The 25,048-nt window shown below is 39.4% G+C and overlaps 1 protein-coding gene across 1 annotated transcript; it reads left to right on the forward strand.

The window, feature by feature from the left end:
- Positions 1 to 2,554: 2,554 nt before the first annotated feature.
- LOC131221849 (putative disease resistance protein At4g19050) lies at positions 2,555 to 18,617 on the forward strand. The gene is made up of 2 exons (XM_058217148.1): positions 2,555 to 2,695; positions 15,564 to 18,617. Exon 2 carries the CDS (start codon positions 15,578 to 15,580, stop codon positions 18,488 to 18,490), a length of 2,913 nt encoding a protein of 970 aa, XP_058073131.1. The 5' UTR covers positions 2,555 to 2,695; positions 15,564 to 15,577; the 3' UTR covers positions 18,491 to 18,617.
- Positions 18,618 to 25,048: the final 6,431 nt, after the last annotated feature.

The following is a 25,048-nucleotide window of genomic DNA, read 5'->3' on the forward strand; positions in this document are numbered from 1 at the left end:
CATCACACGTGATCCATCTGATGGGGAATGGTAGCTTCTGTGTGGGGCCCACAATCTATCGTATCCTGATCTGAGCCCATATGCACGGAACGCAGATTAGCAGCAAACCCGGATCCAGCCAACAAGAAACAGTGTTCATTAAACACCTATTATTAAAAACTTCCTAGGGTTCACTGTAATGTTTACTTGCTATCGCCCATAACGTCACACAAGCCTAGATGAAGGGTTGTGTGGCCCACCTGAAATTTAAATCTTCTTTCATTCTTGGGACACAATAGCCTAAAATAAGATGGTAAAACAGATGGAAAGAACAGATATACAATGCATACATTAAGGTGGGCCTTAAGGTTAAGGTCGCTCCCACGTGGCTGGACTGGGGTGGCAGCTAATCCCTGTTCCATACGCACATCTGTGCGAGGCAACAAAGTGCAGATTGGAAAGTAGTTTAGACATAAGGCAGTTCATCATTTTGTGCCAAGAAGGGAAAACACAATCCAGAACTTCGATGGCCCCTTAGAAGTTTTCAGTGGTTGATGTTCAATCCCCACCTCTTTCTATAGTGTGGTCCGCTTGAGCTTTGGATCTGCCTCATTTTTGGCCCCATCACTTGAAATGATGTCAGAAAATTGTTGGATAGTGTGGATATAACACATACATCACGCTGGGCCAAAAAAACTTGATGATGTTGTGTTACATCTATACTATCCATCCATTTTGGGACATCATTTTTAGTTCCTGAGCAAACAACTGAGGCAGATCCAAAGCTTAAATGGACCACACCACAGAAATCAGTGGGGAATGATGGCCATTGCTGAAACCTTCTTAGAGCCCACCATAATGTTTGTTGGCCATTTAACCTATTCATAAAGTCACACAGACCTGAACGGATGGAAACCACGAATCCAAAACTTCCATGGCCCTCAAGAAATTTTGAATGGCAGGCATTAATCCCAACTTCTTACTATGGTGTGGTCAACGTGAGCTTTCGATCTGCCTCATTTTGAGGCTCATGTCCTAAAATGATCTCAAGAACTGGATGAATAGTGTGGATATCGAATATCATGGTGGAGAACACAGAACTTTGCCTTAACACAGATCGTTGTTCTCTCACGGTGCATGTATACCTCTCCGCCGAAATTAGGGCTGTCGATGGCCCAAGCTCGGACCTACTAAAATGAGAATTTTGAATAGACCCCGCCCGATGGCCCAGCCCGAAATAGTTCAAAATTCGGGCGGAGACCAGCACCAGGCCTGGCCTGTTGACAACCATAGCCGAAATACAGCTGCTCATTGAACCAAGGCCATTTGGCCTGATGAGTGTTGGCCCACCATGATGTTTTGGCAGCTCATGTAAGGCATGAGATAAAAAATCACGTGGATAAAGTAGGCCTCAGGAAACAGGTGGAAAGAGAGCTATCTATCGTTCAAACTTTTTCCAGCTCCATTATGATATGTTTACAAGCCATCCAAACCGTTTATGTTACAAGAGGTCTGATTCCAATCCCATTCCTCTTTTCTTTCTGCTTCGAACGTCCCTCATATTTCAAGAGGTCTGATTTTTCTTGATCGGGTGGGACTGGCTAATTTGCTGGAAAGGCTTTCAAAGTTATTTAGGCGTGGAGCGGGGCTGCTCTATTTTGTTTTTCTTCTTTCACGATAGGTGGGCCTTTACCCTTTTTGTTGTGGAGCCCGCCCGAAGTAGCTTTGTATAGCCTTCTTTTGATATGAATAGACAATCTGGATATTTTGGTTTTAAAAAAAAAAAAGAAAAGCCATCCAAACCGTTTATGATACAGTCAAACCATTTATACCGTCATTCCCACTAGGATGTAATGAGAGCACAAAAAATATTAGCCTGATCCAAAGCTTCCGTGGTCTCACAGATGTTTCAACGGTCAGCATACAATCTCGGCTGCTTTCTATCGCGTGGCCCACTTGAGCTTTGCATTGCGTCATTTCTGTTGTCCTCGGGCACCGGACTCAGTACGTATGGGCAGTTTTGGGTCCTTGCTCTTGCTCGGGTGGTAGACTCCCAGGAGTTTCAACTCCCGGTCAAGGGTTCGAGTACCCATAAGTAGTGAAATTCCACTAGCGTGAGTGTGTGGGCGTGTGTTAAAAAAAATAAATTAAAATAAATTAATTCATGAGCCCAAAAATATATACGATCTTTAACTGTCTATGGTTTTCTACTTTGTGGTCCACATGGTGAATGTATAGGTGTGATCATTACTGTGGGGATGGGCGTTTTGGATGGGTTGGATACATTGGAAGCCTTGTACCAGTAACTTATTTTGGTAAGAGGTACGAATGAGGCAGTTCATCTACTAAGTGCCACCTATGAATTATGAGGCAGTTTATCTACTGAGTGCCCACCTATGAATTATGAGGCAATTCATCTAATAAGTGCCAGGTGGCACAATTTCATTCTCATGCGAACCAGATTTGAGTTACCGTTTCTAACATTTTTTACCAGCTTTTATATGGACCATTGTTGTTCATGTCTTAGGGCATTTAAAGAATGGGACCCACATGATGGACAGCGTAGATCTGACGACTGAAGTGTCATGCTTGGTGGAATCTATATATAGCTTGCTTCCCTTGGCCATCTAAACACAAAGAAGATTGTGTTTTCTTCCTTCAAAGCCTTGTTTGCACTGCCCCGTCCAGGAAGAAAAAAGTATCAATTTCCTGGTAGGTTCTTCATTTTCTTACCTCTGATTTTTCTCTTCATTTTCTTATTGTTCTTCATTGTTTTCACACAACTTTCTTCTAATTAACATTCTCGGGATAAAAATCCTTGAATTTTTTTCCCAACTGAGCTCACAAGTCTCTGTAAAAGGCGGCCCATCTACATGCCACTACACATGGTGCCAAAGTGGCCCACGTGCATCTCATTCTAGAGTTTGAAGCGATCGTTTAGTTTTGGCTGTTTTCCTCCTCTCCTTTTTTTCTTTCTTTCTTTTTTTTCCTTTCTGTGGAGGTTTAGCCAGTAATTTATAATTCCTCTGTAAAGATGCCTCATAGTTGAATATACACTCTTTTTTTCTTTTTTTCTTTTTCTTTTTTTTTCTTTAAAAAAAAAAAAGGCAATTTAGTCCATTTTTGTTATTTGGAATAGATATTTAGGTTTAGAAGTTATGGATGGTTACGATTATATCAAGGTTTTCTTTCTCTACTTAGTGATTAAGATTACTTGGAGAGAAAATTGCCTAGTTCTCTACTTAGTTGATTTTAATTGATTTTCTTCAAAAAAAAAAAAAAAAAAAAGTAGCCCACGTGCAGGATTTTAGAGCCATCCGCTAGCTGGCTTCCCACTATTTAGATGGATGGGAACAATGGATAAGGCTAGTCTAATTATCAGGTGGTCCAAATCAGTGGCAACAAATATCAGGAACGTTTTTCTAAGCCATGTGGTTGTTTTTAATACCTCTGCCACATGATGTATTTTTACAACACATATCAATCATGCTGAGGACCCAATCAATGGACGGCTTGGATCTTGCACCAACATGGACCACTGGCACATGGGGCGTGTAGGTGCTCACGATTTGGTTCTATCAACTTCTAATATGTTTTGAATATTTTAGTATTCCATTAATACTATAAATTTTAATTTTATATGGTCAAACGTTGCTAAAGTCATAGTTATTATGGATCCCAGTTGGAGAGGTTTGAATTCATAATTAGCAATTTACCACAATCAAAAGTTCTTATATGTTAGGGTAGACTTAATTAATTCATTTTCCAAATTGTTAGATTAGAATATATATGCTTTAGCTCTGCCTAGTTCAACCCTATTCATATAGTGAACAATCCAAATCACATAACAAATACTTATTCATCATTAGCACCTTTGCAGCGTGTTGGAGTAGATTATGCTAATATTATTATATTGGGATATTTTATTTTTTATTACAATGCATATTTCTTGTGTTCTCTATTAAAATCTCATAAATCTCCCTCATCTTTTACATATTTTTCTTACCTACAATGAAATAAACAAGTTACAAATTCCATAATGTAGATTCGTATTAACATGATATTAATGCCATGTGGTGCTGATCATGATTGTCCATCTTCCCATGTCTCCCTTCCCTTCTTCACCTCCAATGCCACTATTCCAGGTCTGAGTATATGCTGCAACCAGATCTTGAGCCAGCATCTCTCCCTTCATCGGTTGTCGCTGCACACCATCACGTCAAATGCCACCAAATCTATCTACTCAAACGCATCTATATCTCCCCAGCAGCACTCATCATACCAAATGACTAAGGTGCCTAGAAGATTTTCATCTTTTCAAAAACCTTTGTTTTGCAATTGCCTGCTTTCTATCATTTTTGCTCCCTTAAAACGAGCCACAATTTCCTAGCATGTTCCAAACTTTCTTACACCATTATTTTTTTTATTATTTAATTTTAATTTTAATTTAATTTAATTTTTTTTATTATTTTTTTTGAGGCAATTTTGGATCCATGGAAATAAATGGGAGGAGAACATTACTTTTGGTGATACCCATCGTTGATTTTCAAGCCTTTCTTTTAGAAATTTTTGAGAAACATTATTTCCACTAATCTTTGCTGTAATTTCCACTTCCACTCCTAAGAAATTCATCTTCTCATGATGAAAGGAAAATGGGTTTCTTAAGGGCCACTCCTAAGAACTTCATCTTCCCATGGTGAAAGGAAAACGGGTTTGTCAAGGGTTAAGCCCAAACATACCATCATCTATCTTCAATCTCTTCACATGTGCCAATGAGCCAATGAGCCATTGCCCATCTTTAGTTATGCAATACATGCACCCCACATTTATAAAGCGTCCCACATGTACTAGCATGCCAACATGTGACGTAATGGTCCTAATTCTAATAATTATCAGATATGTATGTCCCTGTTGCACCATTAATATAGAAAAGAAAAAAATCCAAAATTTGTAATTACCAAAAATAACAAAATTCTAACTATAATAAAAATCTTAATTGTAATAAAACTCTTCTAAAACTTAACTTCTAAAAATAAAATTTTCAAATAAACTTTTGCTAGAAGAGTCCTAACATGATTACAAGTTTTTTCTAAAAAAGAAGAAAATCTAAAACTCTAAAAGTAAGAAAATATTAAAAAATTCAAAATTACTAAAAATAGTAATTTTTCCTTAAAATTTCGTTTTTGAGCTAAAAGTATGTGTTTTTTTAACGAAACGGATAGATGCAACCTACTTTGTAGGTCGATTCACCTCGAATGGCTCATTTCAATAAAGACTGATAGGTTATGCATCCCGTAATGATACTTGGATAAAAAGTTATGACTAATTTACGGTCCACCTTCTTTTGGTCTAACCATGATAGGAATGTAACTGTGCCATGTTCTACATCATACCCCTCCACTTGAAAAAAACTTGTCCTCCAGTTACGCAATGGGCTTCGCTCATGGCACTCAAATAATTTCTGATGATAATGTTTATCAGCATCTTTTTATAGTTGCATTATGCTCTTGAGGCGAAAGAATTCACGTACTCACACTCTCATTGACTTGACTCATGCTTTCCTTGACTTCACTAGTTTGGATTAGTCCATTCACATGTGGTTGTAAGATCTCACATTCTTCCTAATAATGTGGGCAATTAGGCAGACTTGCTCATGAGACAAGATCAATGTGGTTTTGTATATCTCGTATGGGAAGCAATTTATTAGGAAGTTCATTGAGCACAATCACCTTGAACTCCTACAACACTGGTTTTAAATCTTTTGGGATATTCATAGGCTCTATATAATTTTCTTTTTTAATTAATATGTCTATATCTCCCGTCTCTTCAAATTGTTTAATGAAATCCTCTTTGGGTATGAGAGACTGTTCCTCAACTTTAGAAGTCTTAGATTAGTGTTCTTCGTTCCCATAGGTACGAGGATAATCTTTATACCTTCTTTAATAAATATAAATATGTTATCCCGACCTATATGCGTAACATCAATATTATTATATCATGGTCAACTAAGTAGTATGTGACATGCCTCCATGTCAACTACGTTGCATACTACTATTACTTCGTCTTTATGATATTTACCAATCTAAAAGGATATAGTGCATTGTTTAGTTACCTTTATTTTGCTGACCTTCTTAACTCAATCGATCGTATATGAGAAGGGATGACGCTTTGTCTTTAATTTTAACTTTAACACCATGACCTTCTTAATCCAAACGATCATATATGGGTAATCGGTAAGGATGACGATTCATTTTTAATTGTCTAATATGTATGTCCTTATTACACCTTATTTTACAGTTTACCAAATTATACCTAACTGCAGCGTGGTGCCCACATTCTATCAAAACTCATATGTGAGCCAAATGCAGGTTCGAGGCCATGGGAGTGGACTAGGTGTAACACGGAGTAACACCTTAGGTGTTACCCTTGCGGTGGGGCCACCATGATAATGAGTAATATATCAATGCAGTCCATCTGTTTTTCTAGCCAATTTTAGGACCTCCTGTCAAAATTTAAGCATATGCAAATCTCATGTGGACCACACCACAGGAAACAGTGGTATTAATTGCACACCATTAAAAACTTCCAAATAAATACTATAAGAAAATATGTAATATTTATTTGCCATCCTGTTAGGGGGTGTTTAGGGCATGGCATTGGAAAGGATTAGGTGGGATGGGATTCAAATAACATAATTATTACCCATGCCAGGGATTGTTCCCTGTTACCATGGAATAAGCTTAATTTCATGCTTTGTTTGTAATACGGTGGTACATTGAATGGATATACTCACCATCATTTGAAACTATTGAGAATAACACACGTGTTATATCTAAACTGTTCATTTGTTTTGTAATGTCATTTTATGACATGGGCCTAAAAATGAGGCAGATCCAAAACTTATATGGCCCCAAAGAAGTTTTCAACGGTAAGTATTCAATCTCCGTTGCTTTCTATGGTGGGGTCCACTTGAGCTTAGATCTACCTAATTTTTTGGCCCATGCTCTAAAATGATCTCAAAAATGGGTGGACGGTGTGGATATAGCCCACACATCATGGTGGGACCTACACAACTTGCTAACATTGAGTGAAATTAGCATAGGACCCAATGCGATTCCATCTAATCGATTTCCAAGCTTTTCCATTCTTCCCAAATTGGCATAGGACCAGATGCAATTCCATCCCACCTAAGCCCATCTAATACCATGCGCCAAGGTTAAAGAGACTTGGATGTACATGACATACAAATATTAGCATAATTCAAAACTTTTGGTGTCTACAAAAATTTTAATAATTATTCATCGCTTTTTACGGTACTGTTATGAGAGATGTTAATATGCTTAAGTTTTGGAATAACATCTTGAAATGAACCAAAGCAACCGATCGACAACGTGAATGTATAATACATTCTTCAAAGTGGCCTCACACTGTAAGATAACAACACCGAGGAGTTACCTACCCAGGTAACAGCTAATCCGCACCAATCTCCGCCACCTGACCTAAGCAAGGTAAGGGTCCACCCTGATGATTGTGAGAGGAAATTCACTCAAACCATCTATTTTACCATATCACATTAATTAGTACATGAGACAAAAAAATAGACAGATACAAAACTCAAGGTACCACATGGAGGGAAAAGCCTACGGTTGAATTCTTCTTAGGGTCCAGGTCGATGTTTATATGCCATGCAAACCGTTCACAGTGTCATTCCCACTGGGATGAGTGGAAAACAAAAACATATTACTCTGATACAAAACATCAAGGACCCCACAAATGTTTCAACGGTGGGCGTTAAAGCCCTACTGTTTAGGGTCAATTCACGAACTTAAGTTTTGATTTTTTGTTTTTTTTTTAATTGTTTTTGCCATTTTCTAAAATGATCTAGAAAATGGAGGAACCGGTGTGGATTTCTCGCAAACATCACAGTGAACCCGAGTGCAGAACTTCATGCTCCCCGTGGTGTGACACACGAGTAGAGTTGGGCATCGGACCGAGTTAGATTGGATTCGGTCCAACTCGACTCGGCTCGAAATCTGCGTGGCCTAACCTGAACCCAATCCGATCCGGTATCGAGTCCAAATCAACTGATCCGAACCAATCCGAACCATTACTAGCCTGAACCGATCCGAGATTGGGCGAGTTTCGGATTGGTACTTTTTTTTTCACAACTTCAAATGAATATTGAGAAAAATCTGGCAGTGCAACTAAATAGTTGATACACGGGCACTTTTAAATCACTTTTAGATAATGAATACATCTATTTCAAATTAAACCATCCGAATAAGGGTTAATAACTTAGATCTGCCATGAATCAAGTACTAGAGTTATTTTAGTATCTGATCATTATATTGGCATTTATTTATTGGACGGTTAAAGATGAAAAAAATCCAATGGTCTTGTTTCCACAAATAAGTGTCCACGGTTAAAGAGGTTAGGATTCGTTCACATTTGAGTTGAGTGGAACACAAATTAACCAGCCTTTCTAGAGTTAAAAAACAATCCACATGTACTCTCTGGAGTTTCAACTCCCGGTCAAGGGTTCGAGTACCCATAGGTGGTGAAATTCCACCAGCGTGAGTGTGTGGGGGTGCGTGTGCATGTGTTAATATATATATATATATATATATATATATATATATATATATATATATATATATATATATATATATATATATATATATAGTAGCCGAAAGAAATGAAAGAAAAGAATGGAAATCGGGACTATATATAGTAGCCGAAAGAAATGAAAGAAAAGAATGGAAATCCTTCGAGTCCCGATCAAAAAATCTTACCGTCAGTAAATCCCAACCGGAAAAGAAGAACATCTCTCACTTCGGACGTCACGCCCCTCAAATATCACGCTGTCTTGTCAAAAAAGCCTTTTTAAAACGCTTTTTCGAAAATTTAAAAAAAAAAATACAAAGAGAAATTGCACACGTGGATGCAATGAGTTAAAACTAAACCGTCTAACTGATGTTTACCACCCTTAGATCTACCAAGAAAAAATTACTTTTACCTATCTCCTTAAGATCAGATTGGCGTACATTTATTGGACGGTTAAAAATGAAGTGAGTACGAATCAAAGGTCAAGATTATGCAACCAGTTTTATTTTTGTACTGCAACTTAGAAATAGCGGGCTCCACGATGTGACCGATTTAATTTGAGTTAATATATGCGGCATGTAACATTTATAAGTGCCTGAGAATGAAGCGTCATACACAACCGGAGTACAACTAAGTACCCTATTTAAAAAGAATGAGAAAACACACCATCCGAGCAAGAAGCTCGAATCCTTGCCGTAAGACGTCCCGAGATCTCCGATCAATGATACGGCGACGATCAGATCCAAAAACTGACACGCTAGTTAAATGAGGGAGGGGTCATACCTGCAACTGCAGGAACATCGGGAGCATTGAGAGTGGGAGCAGGGGCTATTCCATCAAAAAAAAAAAAAATCACCAGAACATAGGTCAATCCAGACCATCTAAATCGTGGGCCCACTTTCTGCATAGTCTAAGACGTGGCCATCGAAGAAAGTGGTCAGCAGACGAAATCGATAGCCATATCAAACGGCTAAAATCGGTAGATTCTTGGACTATGCACCTTCCACAATAGGGCACGAAATTGAACGGCATGGATCAACTCACATTTAGCAACGAGCAAGGGTGATGCGTTGCCTACCATTCAAGGAACGAGAAAATAGCAAACTGAAATGGCAAGGATGCCCATCCCTGTCTCACCACGCGATCATCTAAACCCTTCATTTAGAAGTTCCGACCTTAGATAGCCAAATGGCAAACATCTCAGTGATCAGAGATTCATAACCTTCCTACATAAGGTTGTGATGAAAAGATCTACGATAACCGAGATCGTTGACATGTGGCCCTTATGACGCTAGACCATGAAGATGAACGGTCAACATCATCAAATAATATATATATATATATAAACAAAGAAACATGGATAAATAAAAGAAACCTTGGCAGAGTGTGTCATTGGTGGTGATGTCGCAGTGCTTGGGGAGTTGAAAGGCTTGCGTCAGGCTAATATTGTAAGCGGGTTGTGGAAGATGTTGTAGAGGCAGTCGAGATTCGAGGCTTGATAACCCTTGCAGACAGTAGGAGTAGTTGCAAAAAACGCTAGAGCGTAAAATAATAAATATATATACTTATTAAGATATCCAGTTCGGATAGGATTGCGGATCGGATCGGTCCAGATTAACATGGATCCGAACCTGATCTGATAAATGAACGGATCTACCTGATTCTATTCAAATCGAATCGATCCCGGCCTTCGGTACTGTTCGAATCGGGTCAGGTCGGGTCGGGTCGGGTCGAATCGGGTCGGATCCACCGGATCAAATTAAAAATGCCCAGCTCTACACACCACGGACTTCGACGTCATCAAGATATGTGGGACCCACCATGATGTATGTGTTATATCCACACCATCCATCCATTTTAGGAGATCATTTTAGGACATGTACAAAAAATGAGTCAGATGCAAAGTTCAATTGGACCGCACCATAAAAATCAATGGGGATTGAACGACTACATTTGAAAACTATCTATCTATATATATATATATATATATATATATATATATATATATATATATATATATATATATATATATATATATATATATATATATATATATATATATATATATATATATATATATATAGGGTTGTTCACAAGTCAAGCTAGCTAGAAAAGCTCGCTCGACTCAGCTCGAGTAAGCTCGGATTGACTCGGCTTGAATGGCCGATTCAAGCCGAGCCAAGCTAATTATTTGAAGCTCAAGTTGAGTTCAAGCCAAGTTTGACCAGGGGGCATTTCAACTCGACTCAACTCGGCTCAATTAATAAATATATTAAATATTATAGTATTATATATATATATATATATATATATATATATATATATATAATATTAATATAAGTCTTAAGTTTAAACTTAAAAATAAAAATAAAAATAAAAAACAAACCCTGGAGTCTATACCTGACCGCACGCACCCCCTTCCCTTTCCCTTTATTCTCTTTCTCTGCCCACTACCAGCCGCACACTCGCCCCGATCACCACCACCAGTTTTCATTTCAGCTCTACAATAGTTTGATTTCAATCTCTTGAGATCTATTTCTTAGGCGAGAAACCCAAGAAATTCGAGATGGGTTCTTCTCAGATTTGTTAGAGCTTCAAGGAAATCCAATGATCTGATTGGCTAGAGCTCTTTACTTGGATTTCTGATCTGTATTCTGCTCTGTTTCTTTTCTAGTGATTGGATTTCTGCTAGTGGAAGAATATTAAGAACAGATCGATTCTTACAGGTTTCCTCATCTGATTCGATGCTTTGTTTGGTTTTTTCATCGGGTTTTATTTTAATTCTCTTAAGATTTTTGAATTTTTCATCAATGGATGAGGATCAAGAACAGAATCCATTACTCTCTCACCCAACAAGCTCGAGCTCGACTTGAGGCAAACTCGACTCGACTCGAACTACTAGCTCGACTCGAACTCAACTCGACGGCTTTGGCAAACAAGTCAAGCTTCAATGTTGAGCTCGAGGCCAAGCTCGAACTCGAGTACATCATGGATAAGCCAAGCCAAGCTTGGCCCACCTCCACTCGACTCGACTCGATGCCCACCTATATATATATATATATATATATATATATATATATATATATATATATATACACACACACACACACACACACACACACACACACACACACACACACACACATTTCCTTTCATCTAGGTCTGTGTGACCTCATGGGCAGGTTGGATGACAAATAAATATTATGGTGGGCACTAGTAAGGTTTCAACGGTGAAAATCACTTTCCTCATTGTTTTTTTTTTTTTGTAGTCCACTTGAGCTTCGGATTTACCTAAGTTTTGGGCTCAAGACCTAAAATGATCTCTCCAAATAGATGGACGGTGTAGATATAAAAATAATCATGTCAGCCCACAGAACTTGGTGACATCAATCCATAATGGAGGTCGGTGGGTGTGTCCCACCAGTCTAGGGTTGGGCATCGGTCCAGATCGGATTGGATTAGATTGGGTCCAACTCGACCCGATCCGAAGGCTCAATGCCCTAACCCGAACCCGGTCCGATCCGGGACAAAGTTCAAGTCACCTGACTCGGACCGATCCGATACATGGCCGACCTGACCCGAATCGACTCCCACTCGGTCAGGAAAACCGAGTTGGATTGGGTTCGGTAGGATTCGGATCGTATAAACTTAATCTAACTGTTTCACGTGGTGTGATCCACTTTAGCCTTTAATATACCTCTTTTTTGTGCTCAAGGCCTAAAATGATATGTCAAAATGGATGAACGACTTAGATAAAACATATACATTAAGGTGGGCCCCACATGGTTACGAAAGAACTATCCGTTATGTATCCTTGCTTTTATCGAATGTATATTAGATATTTTAGTTAACATGCACTGCATGAAAGTGCAGTGACATTTCACAACGTCTCACGCAGGTGCAGCTATGCACCTAACTTGCTTTATTAATGTTAACAAGTTCTATGGGTCTGATCATGAGGTATGTGATATATCCAAACCGTCCATCCATTTAGCAAGCTCATCTTAAGGCTTGAGACGAAAAATAAGACAGATCTAACGATCAAGTGGAACACACAAGATGTTTAACAATGAAAATCATTCTCTGCTGTTATTTGTGGTATGGTCCAGACGATATTTGGATATTATTTATTTTTTGGATAATATTCTATAATAATATCTAAAAATATATGAACGGTTTACATATAATAAATACATCACTTTGGGGCCCATATAACTTTGATATCATTTGAACCGTTCGTACAACTCGGAACTCGAGGAGCGTCAATCTCGTCTTCACACGTGCCTAGCCAGCTAGCAGTAGCACGCTACGGAAGCGGATAACATACTATGTAACTCAGTACGCTACGTGTACTGAGTAAATTCTGTGGTGTCCACCGTGATTTTCATATTTTATCTACTCTATCCATCCATTTTAATAGATAAGTTTATGGTTTCATCCCAAAAATGAGATATATACAAATCTCAAGTGGACCTCACCATGGGAAATAATGTGAATTGAAATTCTACCGTTGATAATTTTTTGGGGCCCACAGAAGTTTTGGATCAAGCTGATATTTGTTTTTTTACCTTCATCTATGTCTGCGTAATCTTATGAACAGGTTGGATGACAAATAAAAATCATTGTGGCCCTATCAAGGTTTCAACGGTGGAAGTCATTATTCGCATTGTTTCTTATAGTGTGGTCCACTTGAGCACCGTGAATACTTCTATTTTAGACTCAACCACTTAAATGATCTCGAAAATCGGATAGACGGCGTGGATAACCCAATACATTAATGGTAGGCCCAACTTAGTTTACTCTGTACGATTGAAGCCAACTGAGTAACACAACACGCAATCCTATTTTCCTATTCCCTAAGCTACGGCTAGCTGGTGCGCGGTACTGACACCGATGGATTGCTACTCCTGTGTTCAGTGATTTGTGGGCCCCATCATAATGTACGTATTTCATCGATGCTATTCATTCAATTTTACAGATCATTGTACGGCTTGATACAAAATATTAGAGGAATAAAAATCTCAGCTGGACCACACCACAGGAAAACAATAATGATTGGATATCATCTATTATAATCCTCCTAAGGCTCTGGATCGGGTCGGATCTGATCGGATTGGGTCCTTTTGGATCGGATCGGTTCGAATTGACCACGATCCGATCCCGATCCGAAAACCATTCGGATTTGAAATCCCTAATTCGATCTGCCCTGATCTAGGCCGTCGGTTCAGTTAGGATCCGGTCGGATCGGGTCAGATCGGATCTATTTTGCCCAGCTCTACCCACCACGCAATCCACTTCCTCTGATGGGGCAACAAAGTGCAGCTAGGAGTGTAATTTAGACATCCAGTCCGTTATTCATTCTGATGACACTTTTAGATGTCCTTGCTGGAGACTAAGGCCCATAAACTGATCGGGTAGACGGCAGCCGTACAAAAATACATGTTGCTTTAAAATTTTTATTAATGATCTTAATTCATGGTTGGCACCCCATATCTATTGGTCCACAGTAATCATTGGTGGACCCACGTTTAGCCTAACAGAGGTACTTGCTCTATTGGATTATTGAATCCTTATTTGATCATGGATATGTGTAGAGCTGTGGCCCACGTTGCAGCAATCCTTAACTATTGGTAGATGATGTTCCTCACTGTTGTTGGCCTAAAATAAAATAAATAAATAAATAAATATCATTGACATTTAAAGATCCCAGCCGTGGGTGCGTTTTGTTAAACCACGTATCAAGCTAAGTAGTGCAACCAAACGCAGGGTTCCAGCGAAGCGGATTGGCTGGTGTACCACACGCCAGCGATATAGCTTATCACCAAGTTTTGTAGGTCTCATCATGAGGTATGTATTATATCCAAACCGTCCATCCATTTAGCGCGATTGTCATAAAGCTTAATACGAAGAATAAGAAAGAGATAAATATCAACTGGACCACGCTTCAAGAAGTGGTGGATTGAATGTTTACCATTGAAACCCTTTTGGCGTAAGAGAAGTTTTGGATCAATATCATATTTGTTTTACCTCTTCATCCAGGTGTTTCTGACCTTATGAACAGATTGGATGGAAAATAAATGTTATGGTGGGCCATAAGAATGTTTTAACGGTGAAAATCATTACCCCACTGCTATTTTCGGTGTGGTCCAATTAATCTTTGGATCTCTCTTATTTTTCATTTCAAGCCTTACAAACTGCTTGGCAAATGGACGGACAGTTTGGATATAAAACGTACCTCATTGTGGAACCCACAGAGCTTGGAGACGTAAGCCCCCGAGCCAGTTCGGTAGTGTGTGGTACATCAGCCAATCCGCTTCCCACTCAGAGGCATCTTGGGCGGACGCGGATTAGATACTGACAGGTTGAGTAGCGAGTCAGCTACTGAAGTGACGTCATCAAGTTCCGGGCCCACTATAGCGTATTTGTTATATCCACACCGTCCATCCATTTTGAGATATCATTTTAGGGCATGAGTCAAATAATGAGTCAGATAAAAAGCTGTACTGGACCCACCACAGAAAGCAGTAGGGAGAGTGATTCACACCCTTGAAACTATCCTAAGGCTCATCATAATGTTTATTTGAAATCCAACCTGCAAAAAAGTTAAAAAAGACAAATATCAGTTTGATCTAACACTTTTGTGGCCTTTAGAAGTTTTAATGGTGGGCGACACTGCCCCACTGTTTTCTATGCTGGGGTCCACTGGAGGTTTGGATTTAACTCAGGATATTTCCCTAAAATGATCTCTTCAAATGGATGGAAGGTGTGGATACAAAACATACATCATGGTGGGACCCAAGGAACTTGGTGACGTCACTTCAGTAGCGAGTCTCGATGCTCAACCTCTCAGTAGCTAATCCGCGCCCCATCTTTGGCCTCTCTTTTTTATTTTTATTTTTCCTTTCTTTTTTACTCTTTTCCTCATGCTCTGCAGTTGTGAGTGTGGGATTAGAAGAGTCGCCGTCAGGCTTTTCGGAGAGAAGATAGAGCACGCATGGCTGGTCGAGGAGGAAACGATGTTACATTTACAAGCGAGCTAGAGAATTATTCGGACGCCATACGACATGCTGGTGAAAAGCTGTTCGAACACCTTATGAATCGGACTATTCAATTCGTCAATGTGATAGGGTGTAATGGTGTTGGAAGATGGAGAATCATCGAATATGCAGCTCGAAAGTTGAAGGGATTTGATCTCTTCGACGTGCAGATAGAGGTAAAGATACCGAAAGGAGATCTCAATCCTGAAAGAGTGCAGATGGAGATCGTGGAACAGTTAAAATTGACAGGCAACGTTAATCTTGATGGTGTCCAGACCAAGTCTATTGTAGCTGCAGGCGAGATCTATAAATCGTTGGTGAAGCGGACGTTCTTGCTAATTGTAGGAGATGTGAGCGGTGAAATAAAGGTGGATTTGATGGGAATTCCCCTACCCGGAGAAGCTCCATATGATTCCAAGGTCGTTTTTGTCAGAGATGAAGTGATGCCGCCAGTTGCTATGCCGCAATACAATGTGACCATCGACTCTGAGGAGTTGTCCGAAGACATGTTACTCGAAGAGGCCAGTGATGTGGCCCATTCTCCTGGCATCCAGGGCTACTTTGCTCCCGAAACCATTCTTCATTGCTTGCTGTTCTTCTGGTTTTTCTCAGGTAATTGCTACAGTCTGAAATATGTGACGAGGATTTGGATGGCGGAGGGAGTTATTATTAGAAGGGAGACAGAGGAAGATGAAGAATATGATTCCACGCTTGTGGAGATGGCTTGCATTCTATTGAGAGAGTTCGAGCTTCGTTCTCTGATTCAATTAACTGAAAGCAAAACACATTGGCAACGGCCGGATTGGGCCATGGAGAATGATCGTGGTCGTGATCTAGCAAATGCTTTAACTCATGGGAGATACAGGATTTACTTACCACCGAAGAGGAAATTATTGGACACCTATTGGCCAACGGAACTCCCTCTAGAATGCCACAAACTCTCCGCTCTACAGCTTGGGGGGTGGAATTATTTCCACTCCGATTTCGAAATCGTCATACCAGACCCTTTTTTTAAGCAAATGCAGGGCCTTCGAGTCCTGCGTCTTGATCAACTAAGTATCAAATCTCTGCCCTCCTCCATCGCCTGCTTGCACAATCTCAGACTTCTCAGTATATCTCAATGCCAACACTTAAACTCTCTCCCCACTTCCATTCAAGCTCTTTACAATCTCGAGTTCCTTTATGTTGAACAATGTTCTTCTTTCGAAACAATGCCAGATGAGTGCTTTCGACAAATGACCAACCTTCAATTTTTCAAACTCAATGGAACGAGCATCAGGTCACTGCCTTCCTCTGTTTCCAAGCTACACACCATCCATCAACTCAACTTAACAGAATCCCCCTCTTTAATGGAAATCCCAAATGAGACCTTCGAATGTATGGAGCGGCTTCAGGTTCTTCATTTGGGAGGTGCTTATAATCTAAATTCTCTACCATCCTCTCTCTCCAAGTTGGTCAATCTTAGGCAACTCGTGCTATGGGACTGTTCTTCCCTAAAGATGAAGTTGCTGCCGCATTTGCAAAATCTCTCCGCACTCAAGGAGCTTGATCTCGAAAAGTGCAATTCCCTGGAAGATATTGAGGATCTTTCTACTTCTCTTGGAAATATCTTGCCAAACCTCCGAAAGCTCTATCTTTCCGGAATCGAGGCAATTTCGCAGGTCTCCTTGAATGGCTGCCAAAGCCTAGAGTCTGTAAGCCTGAACCAGCTTACAAACCTTCGAAAGCTCAATATTTCAGGTACCAAAATCAAATGCTTTCCTGAAGATAATATGGTCGACACTAATCATCTAAGGCGCCTGGACTTCCAATGCATGAATCACCTTCAAGAAATTAAATGGGATGATCTAAGTACCGAGCTCGAATATCTCAACATCGATCAGTGCAACACGGGGGATAATAAATGGCAGGGAGATACAGTTGGGGCTCACATAAGGGTAAGTAATTACCATCTTTTACAATCCTTGACAGCAGACTCAAAATTGTGGGGAGCAAAATGCTTCTCTCGATTCCATATATGCATCTCTCCTTGCCAAGAAGAAAAACGTCAAAGGCGATTTTTATATGCAAAAATCGGTTTCAAGACACAAATACCTAATTTACCTTCAGAAAGCCATTTCGATAGGCATTTGGAGATCCGAGGAGGCGATACTTCCCCCCACATTTCTACTCGTTATCTTCTCATTCGAACGGAATTATTCACTCTGTGTGACAATGCCTTCGTCCATAGATTGTCGGATTTTTGCATTGTGGATGCAATAGCAGAACTGAGAGAATGCCGGGTTGAGAGTTGCAAGAATTTGGAGAAATTTTTTGAAGGAGTAAATCTAAGTTCTGCCGCTTTAAGTTGCCTCGAGAACGTATGGATGTCTAACCTTCCAAGGCTGAAGGGCGTGTGCGAGGGCAGATATGCGAGCAAAAGCTTCACACTCCTGAAACATATATATCTGGAGCGCTGTCCGAGACTCATTGTCGTCTTCTCGTCAGGCGTATGCTTAACAAACCTGGAAACTCTGCATATCAAGTTCTGCACTAGACTGGAGGCAGTGTTTCGAGGGGTAGCTAAGGAAGAAGGTTCGCTCCAACGACTACACACGGTGTGTCTGTGGGAGCTACCTAAGCTGGAGAGTATTTGCAGTGACGTGTGCTTGGGGGCATTGAAGAAACTGAGAGTGGGTGGATGTCCGAAGCTGAATAAGCTTCCTCTTCAAATCTCTAATGACAATGCTGCTGCTTCTACAACTGTTATCGGTGGGGGTGGTGTTAAGGTGGAAGGCGAGTTAGTATGGTGGGCCAGCCTCAAGTTGGAAGGAGACAACATCAAGCGCCATGTCTACTTCAAAGAACGCCGACCTTTCAACAGGCGCTGATGAGTTCTTCTCGCCATGGCTATTTTATTTCCGTGTGCTTGATTTGATTTGGTTTGTGATCGTGTGTTTTTATTTTATTTTAATTTATTTGTGTGCATGTTTGATTTTACTTTATTTGTCGTCATTTGTTTTTATTTTATGTGTGCGGTTTTTGCTGATCACAACGACAGCTTATTTATGGTTGTACAACACTAACACATCCAAAAGGTTGGACCCTCGTGAATAGAGAGCTACTAGCTCTATGCCACAAGTGCCACAAGTGCCGTGCAGTGCCCGATATACTCATACTATTCCACTAAGCACATTACAAGGACCGTACATAATAAATCAGTCGAGAGTGATTGAGGTTATGACATCTAAGCCATCTAACGGATGCGTCCCAATATCACAACCCTACGAAACAAAAATCATTCCGGTCCAACCGTCAAGCAGGACACACCATACAAAACAATCTATACCAGCCAAAAAACGCCAAATTCACATCTGGCCCTCCTGGTGATTTGAACGGTAAGATTTTTGGTTCGGTGTACGCATGCCTCTACACACGTGTCTACATGTTATGTGTCAATTGGAGTGGGCCCCACTGTGCAGATATCCTGGCCCAAGTATCGGACTATTCATTTGGTAGACATAGAGAGATGGATGAACCTGGTCCAGTATTTCTCACAAATACATCACAAGTTTACACAGTTTAAAAACAATATTGAGGAATGGATAGTTTGGGAATTGGAACCGTTATTTTCACTCATTAAGATTGTGTGGGCCTAGTGGATGGATCAGATTGATTATTTGGATTGTCCGATTCTCCGAATGGAACTTAAATAAAGTGCAACTTCCAGCAAATAGGGTTCCAAGTAGGGGTGAAATTCTAGTTTTATTTGCACTGAAGACTAGGGTCAAGAATACTCCCACGCCTGGCACAAGCCTGGCATGGGCCTAAAACAGCAGGCGGAAGCCTGACTCCGGAAAAGTTGGTTGGGCTCAGGGCTCAGGGCTACCATCACGGCAGACAGGGCTGAAAATTGATAGATTCTTATTTCTCACTTCCACGTTGGCAATATATCATTGATCAAGTGGTCAGTCTACATTCAACATGAATCGGTTGCCTAACAAAGCATTGGAATAACCATATTTGAAAGGGAAGCCTTCTGTCTTTAGAGAGGAATGGGCAGATCTTTGTGGGGCCTACCATTATGTATCAGTTTATCTATTCCGCCCATCCCTTTACTCATATCAATTTAAAGTATGCACCCAAAAATGAAGCAGATCTAATGTCAAAGTGGACCACTTGAGCATTGGATCTACTTCGATTTTTGGCTCATACCTTAAAATGATATGAGAGAAGGGATGGATGGTGTGGATAAAAATATACATCACTGTGGGCCCCCACACAGATCTGCCTGTTCCTTGCTAGAGAGAAGGAGAAACGGATTGGCTACTCCCCCTGACACTAGCCTCGCTGGTGGTTGGTGCTCTATGGGCCCCACCATGATGTATGTATTTCATCCATTTTGTTCATCCATTTTTAATGATCATTTTATGACTTGATCCCGAAAATGAGAAGTATATAAATCTAAGGTGCACCACACCACATGAAAACAATAGTGATTGGATATCCATCATTAAAAGCCTCCTAAGGCCTGCTGTACTGTTTATTTGACATCCAATATGTTGATTATGTCATACATGCCCAGCTGAAGGAAAAAAACAAAAATCAGCTTGATACAAAACTTTTATGGCCCCAAAATTTTTTTTAATGGTTGAAAGCTCATTCAACACTGTTTCCCATAATGTGGTCCACTTAAGATTGGGATATAATTAATTTTTTGTATCCTATAGTAAAATTCTCTATAAAAATATGTGGACGGCATGGATGAAACACATACATCCTGGTGGGGCCCACGTAGCACCAACCACCAGCCATTGGCTGGTGGTCACGGGAAGTAGCCAATCCGTTTCCAAGAGAAGTGTTTACTTCTATTTGAAAGACACATAAAGAGTTCCATCAGGTCAGGCTGAGCTACGTCATGTCGGGCTAAAATGATTTGAGCCTAAACCTGACCCATAGTCCAAGCTAATAGGACCAAGCCTGGCCTAATGCTGCTCTTTGGTAGTTGAGTGGCCGGGGCCTGAGGATTGATGGTCTGCTAGTTGGCGCCCCAAGTAGCCTTCCCCACTTTTGGGTAGTTGAGTGGCAGAGGCTGAGGATAGACAACAAGCTAGATATAGCTAGCCCGGCCGTTTACAATGCCTGTAAACAAGCACTAGTGATGTCTCAGGCCTATTGAAAAGCCAGCCTTCTTTGTGCTTTGTTTTGACTGAGTCTGGAGGGGCAATGGTTCGGCTTGGAATCTGTTTAAACATGATAGCCTGGTCAGGTGAGCTCCATTTATAAACACCATTGGGGGAGTATTCTGCTGGTGGACCCATCTAAGGCCCAATTTACAGCATTTTGGCTAGCCATCCTCGGGTTCAATTTCTTGGCTCGAACTGGATCTGGAAACAATGCAACATTGCCTAGGTGCAATATTACAAAGCCCATGTGGCGTCAACATTCCATATGCCATACAATCAGGACCATTGCCTAGTTCCCCACACTGGATAGAAAATTCTTCAAAATATGCATCCATAGGAGTATAATTAAAATCCATCCAAACAGCGAACGTCAACACCATCAGAGTAAAAGAAAGTTAATTAACGGGCAACACAGAGGATTGGAAAGTAAAGAAAAGTAATGAATTAAATTAAAATGAAGAAGAAGAAGAAGAACAGATTATACATATTAGATATCACTAGATTGATGGCTATGATCAATGAATCACCATGAGCTGTCTGGACATTGGCTTTTTTCAATGTTTCGATTCTTCCAGCTATAGTGTATGAACTCCTAGTTTCATGCATTGATCTAAAATTTCAAGAGAACCAACCTATTTGATTTGCATTCACCCGTTTTACATTTTGGGACCTATTTGAGTTATTAAAATAGAGAATGAATGCATGTAAATCAATGAGGGTGTGTGTAGATACACTAGCTGGACTACACAGTCAGCACATCCAAGATTCCTTCATGGCCCCAAGCTTTCAATTGAGTGGAAAAACAAAAAAGGGCCAATGCCAAAGTGTCGTGTCCTTTTCTGACCCCACCATGGCCATCAATGGTTCTGCAAAATGCTCCAATTCTTCAAAATCCCAATTTGTCTAATAAATTTTGTAAAGGCCGAGTTTCCAATTATATTGGCAATGGAAAATTCCCTTGGAAAACTCAGTTGGTAGATTTAGGAATGATCCATCCATGATGGGAACAATCATATCAAAGCCTTGGAAAGGGCTCCAAATCTACCAACGGGGCTTCACACAAGAAACTTCCCTGAACAAAAAAGACCAAGGACCACCTTAGTTTGAGAGCACCATAAATTACAGTGGTCCTGATTATATGTAACGACTCTAAAATCATAATTAATGGTTATAAATTTAATTTTTAAATGGGAATAATACAAGTCACTTAGCTGGTTAGTAAAGCCAATTTTAATTGAGAGAGAGAATGAGGGATTGACTCGGGCTGTTGCGGGTCTTAGTTGTGGGTGAGGTTTGAGGATTGATAGATATGACAAGTAATAAAAAACTTTCTGCCAAATTCATGAAAATTTTCAAATTTTGGATAAGGATGTGCTCATCCTACCTTTTTAGAAAGGGGCTCTCTTCAAGAGGATTCGGGAGAGAATTCTCTCCCAGAAAACCTAAAAGAGAGCTTAGATGTGGTAAGTCCCTTATTATTTTTCCTTACTTTTGTAGTGTATTTTTGCTCGATCTAAGTAATAGACAGTGTGGATCAACCACATGGCTATTGTATTGGTACATAGAGAACTCTCAGGTAGAGATGATTTGGAATCTAGATTTGGGTTGCACTTCTTTCTTGTAAGAATTGGTGTGGTCTTACCTAAGGGTCTTACATGTTATTAGTATGGATCATCTGATACTAAAGGCTAAACCATACCATAACCCTAATTTTCATATCTATCAGACTATGGGTGGGATTCCATCAATCAAATCTAACTTCAAATATGTTTTACACCTTAGATTCTAAGATGGTGATTAGATGGATCAAATCCGGTCCTCACTATTCATGTATAATCTGGGATATATCTAACTTAACATCCAGAAAGTGTGGATAGATCGGACTATTTGATGGGCCATAAAAATGAAGGGAATCGTACATAACATGCTTAGATCTAAAAATTGAAATCATGGATGATCTGGATTTAAATGATCTATTTACTCATCCTTAATGCTGGATTTTAGGAGTCAATGGATGGTTTAGATCTGTCCCCTATGATCAATGGATCATTTAAAACAAGAGAAATAAGAAAAATAAGAAAATCCAAAAAAGCTGTAAAATTCAGATCGTCTAGGCTATGTCTAGCGGTGTTGGATTGATTGATCGACCGATTGTTTCGATTGATCGAAGGCAGCCCAAAATAATCTAATTAAGAACATGCATGCTATATGTGGGTGCACTCAATGGTTATTGATTCCTTCAATTAAGATCATACATATTATACGTGGGTGCACTCAATGGTTATTAATAAACTTAATCTCCCACATAATAATCATGCATATTCCTAACCAGTGGAATATTATATACCTCATTCTCATCATAAATAGGTTGCTTCTCAATTATACTTCAAATTAATTTATGAGACATAGGGCGTTTCCTAACATAGTGATCTAACATCCCTTTAACTAGTTTCCCGTCTCTTAGAAGTTGATTAGATTAATCCTGTGGCAAGAACATGATAAAACCCTAATTCAAATCCTAAACCTAAAAGATAAAATCTTACAACAAATTAGTGAACTAGAAATGAATTGAAAGAGGTGAAGAAAAGATATTACCAGATGGGAGACTCGAATTAACGAGATCCTATAAAATAGAAGACTTTGTTAATAACTTAGAAAATATAAAAATATTCTAACTAAAACTTTTGAAATCTAAAAATCCTAGAAAAAAATCCTAGGTAAAAACAAAAATTCAAGAAAAAAGCATAATCCCTTATCTAGAGCTAACGTATTCTCAGTACAAAATTCTCGAGAAAGATATCAAAAACTTGTTGGGCAATCCCAAGTATAGGACTATGCTATAGTAATAAACTTAGTAAGACAAAGATCATACGATGAAATTGGTGAGAATACAATGAAGCTAACGGGTTGTCTGGGTTTTAAATTTAGAGGAAAAGTAATTAATAGGGTTTAAACAAATAATAAAAGCAACTACAGATCTAGGAATCCCTAATCAATGAATATTGAATTCAATTCGCCTTCTCGAGTTGATAACCATACTAGAACTAGATTTCAATATGTTCTAATTGAAAAATAATGCAATAATATCAATCATAAACATCTAACATAGATTTAAATCACAATAGGTTTGATCTTTAATGTAGATTTAGGCAATCAGTCACGGGGAATCAAAAAATCTATTGTACCCAATGGTGACAATAGATAGATCAATTTTACAGATTGATTCCTTTTTCAATCTATGAATTCAATAACATTCAATCACAATTCAACACAAAAATAAAAAATCTTTCATTAAAAATAAATTAAATGTAAAAAAAAATCTATAAAAATGTTCAACCCTTAGCATTAGTTATGAGATTAGTAAAACAAGACTAACGGCTTAAACAAAAATAAAAGAAAAAAAAATAAAAAACAAGGTAAAAACTTTGTGGATTAAGAGAAAGAACGGCTCCGTGTAAACTTTGTCGGCACTTGACCACTCGCTTAAGCCCTAATCTATACTTAAAAAGGTATAAAACACCTTAAATAGGAAAATCCTACACTAACTTTGAACCGATTTGAAAATCATACACTTTTGATCGCACTGATAAGGACCTTCGATTGCACCAAAGCCATCCAACGAATGTTTAGATGGAACTGAGTTTCACTAAAATTTCTTTGTCTCCATTCGATCAGGCCGAACCACCTTTTAGTCGCACCGAACACCACTTTGGTCAGACCGAATAGTCTTTCGATTGACACAATTATTCTAAAAATCCAATATTTGTTGCTGGACTATTTTTGGCACTTTCAATCAGACCAAACGTGCCTTCGGTCGGACCGATCAGTCGGTTATTTTTGTTATTTGACTGTTTGATATTATAGACTTTTCTCCATCTTTGACACTTTCTTTTCTTAAATCTTTGTTCACTACCCCAAGTATAGGGTTGCAATGCAGTAATAATCTTGGTACGACTAAGGTCGAATCTACAGGGACTGAACCTTGTACGCAATCTGAAAGTAGTAAAATTCAAAGGTGGAAAACTAGGGATTCCAAGGATCCACTTGTAGAGATCAGGGAGATCTATGCTTGATTCAAGAACACAACTGGATTTAGAGTCTCCTCTTCATCTATGTAAGCCCCGTATCCTAGACCGTATCATTCCATAGACTTCCGCGGTCTTCCCGCTCGAATTTCGGCAACCTTCGACCATTAACCGGTATTTGTGCGCTACCCTGCGTCACATGCCGTCAACCTGAATCGACTCAAACCGAGACTTGTAC

The sequence above is a fragment of the Magnolia sinica genome, chromosome 12, assembly GCF_029962835.1.
Source record: "Magnolia sinica isolate HGM2019 chromosome 12, MsV1, whole genome shotgun sequence".
In the NCBI taxonomy this organism is placed as follows: Eukaryota; Viridiplantae; Streptophyta; class Magnoliopsida; order Magnoliales; family Magnoliaceae; genus Magnolia; species Magnolia sinica.

Bases quoted from the DNA above. Each gene is read 5' to 3' on its own strand.
- LOC131221849 (XM_058217148.1), top strand. From the start codon at position 15,578: ATGGCTGGTCGAGGAGGAAACGATGTTACATTTACAAGCGAGCTAGAG.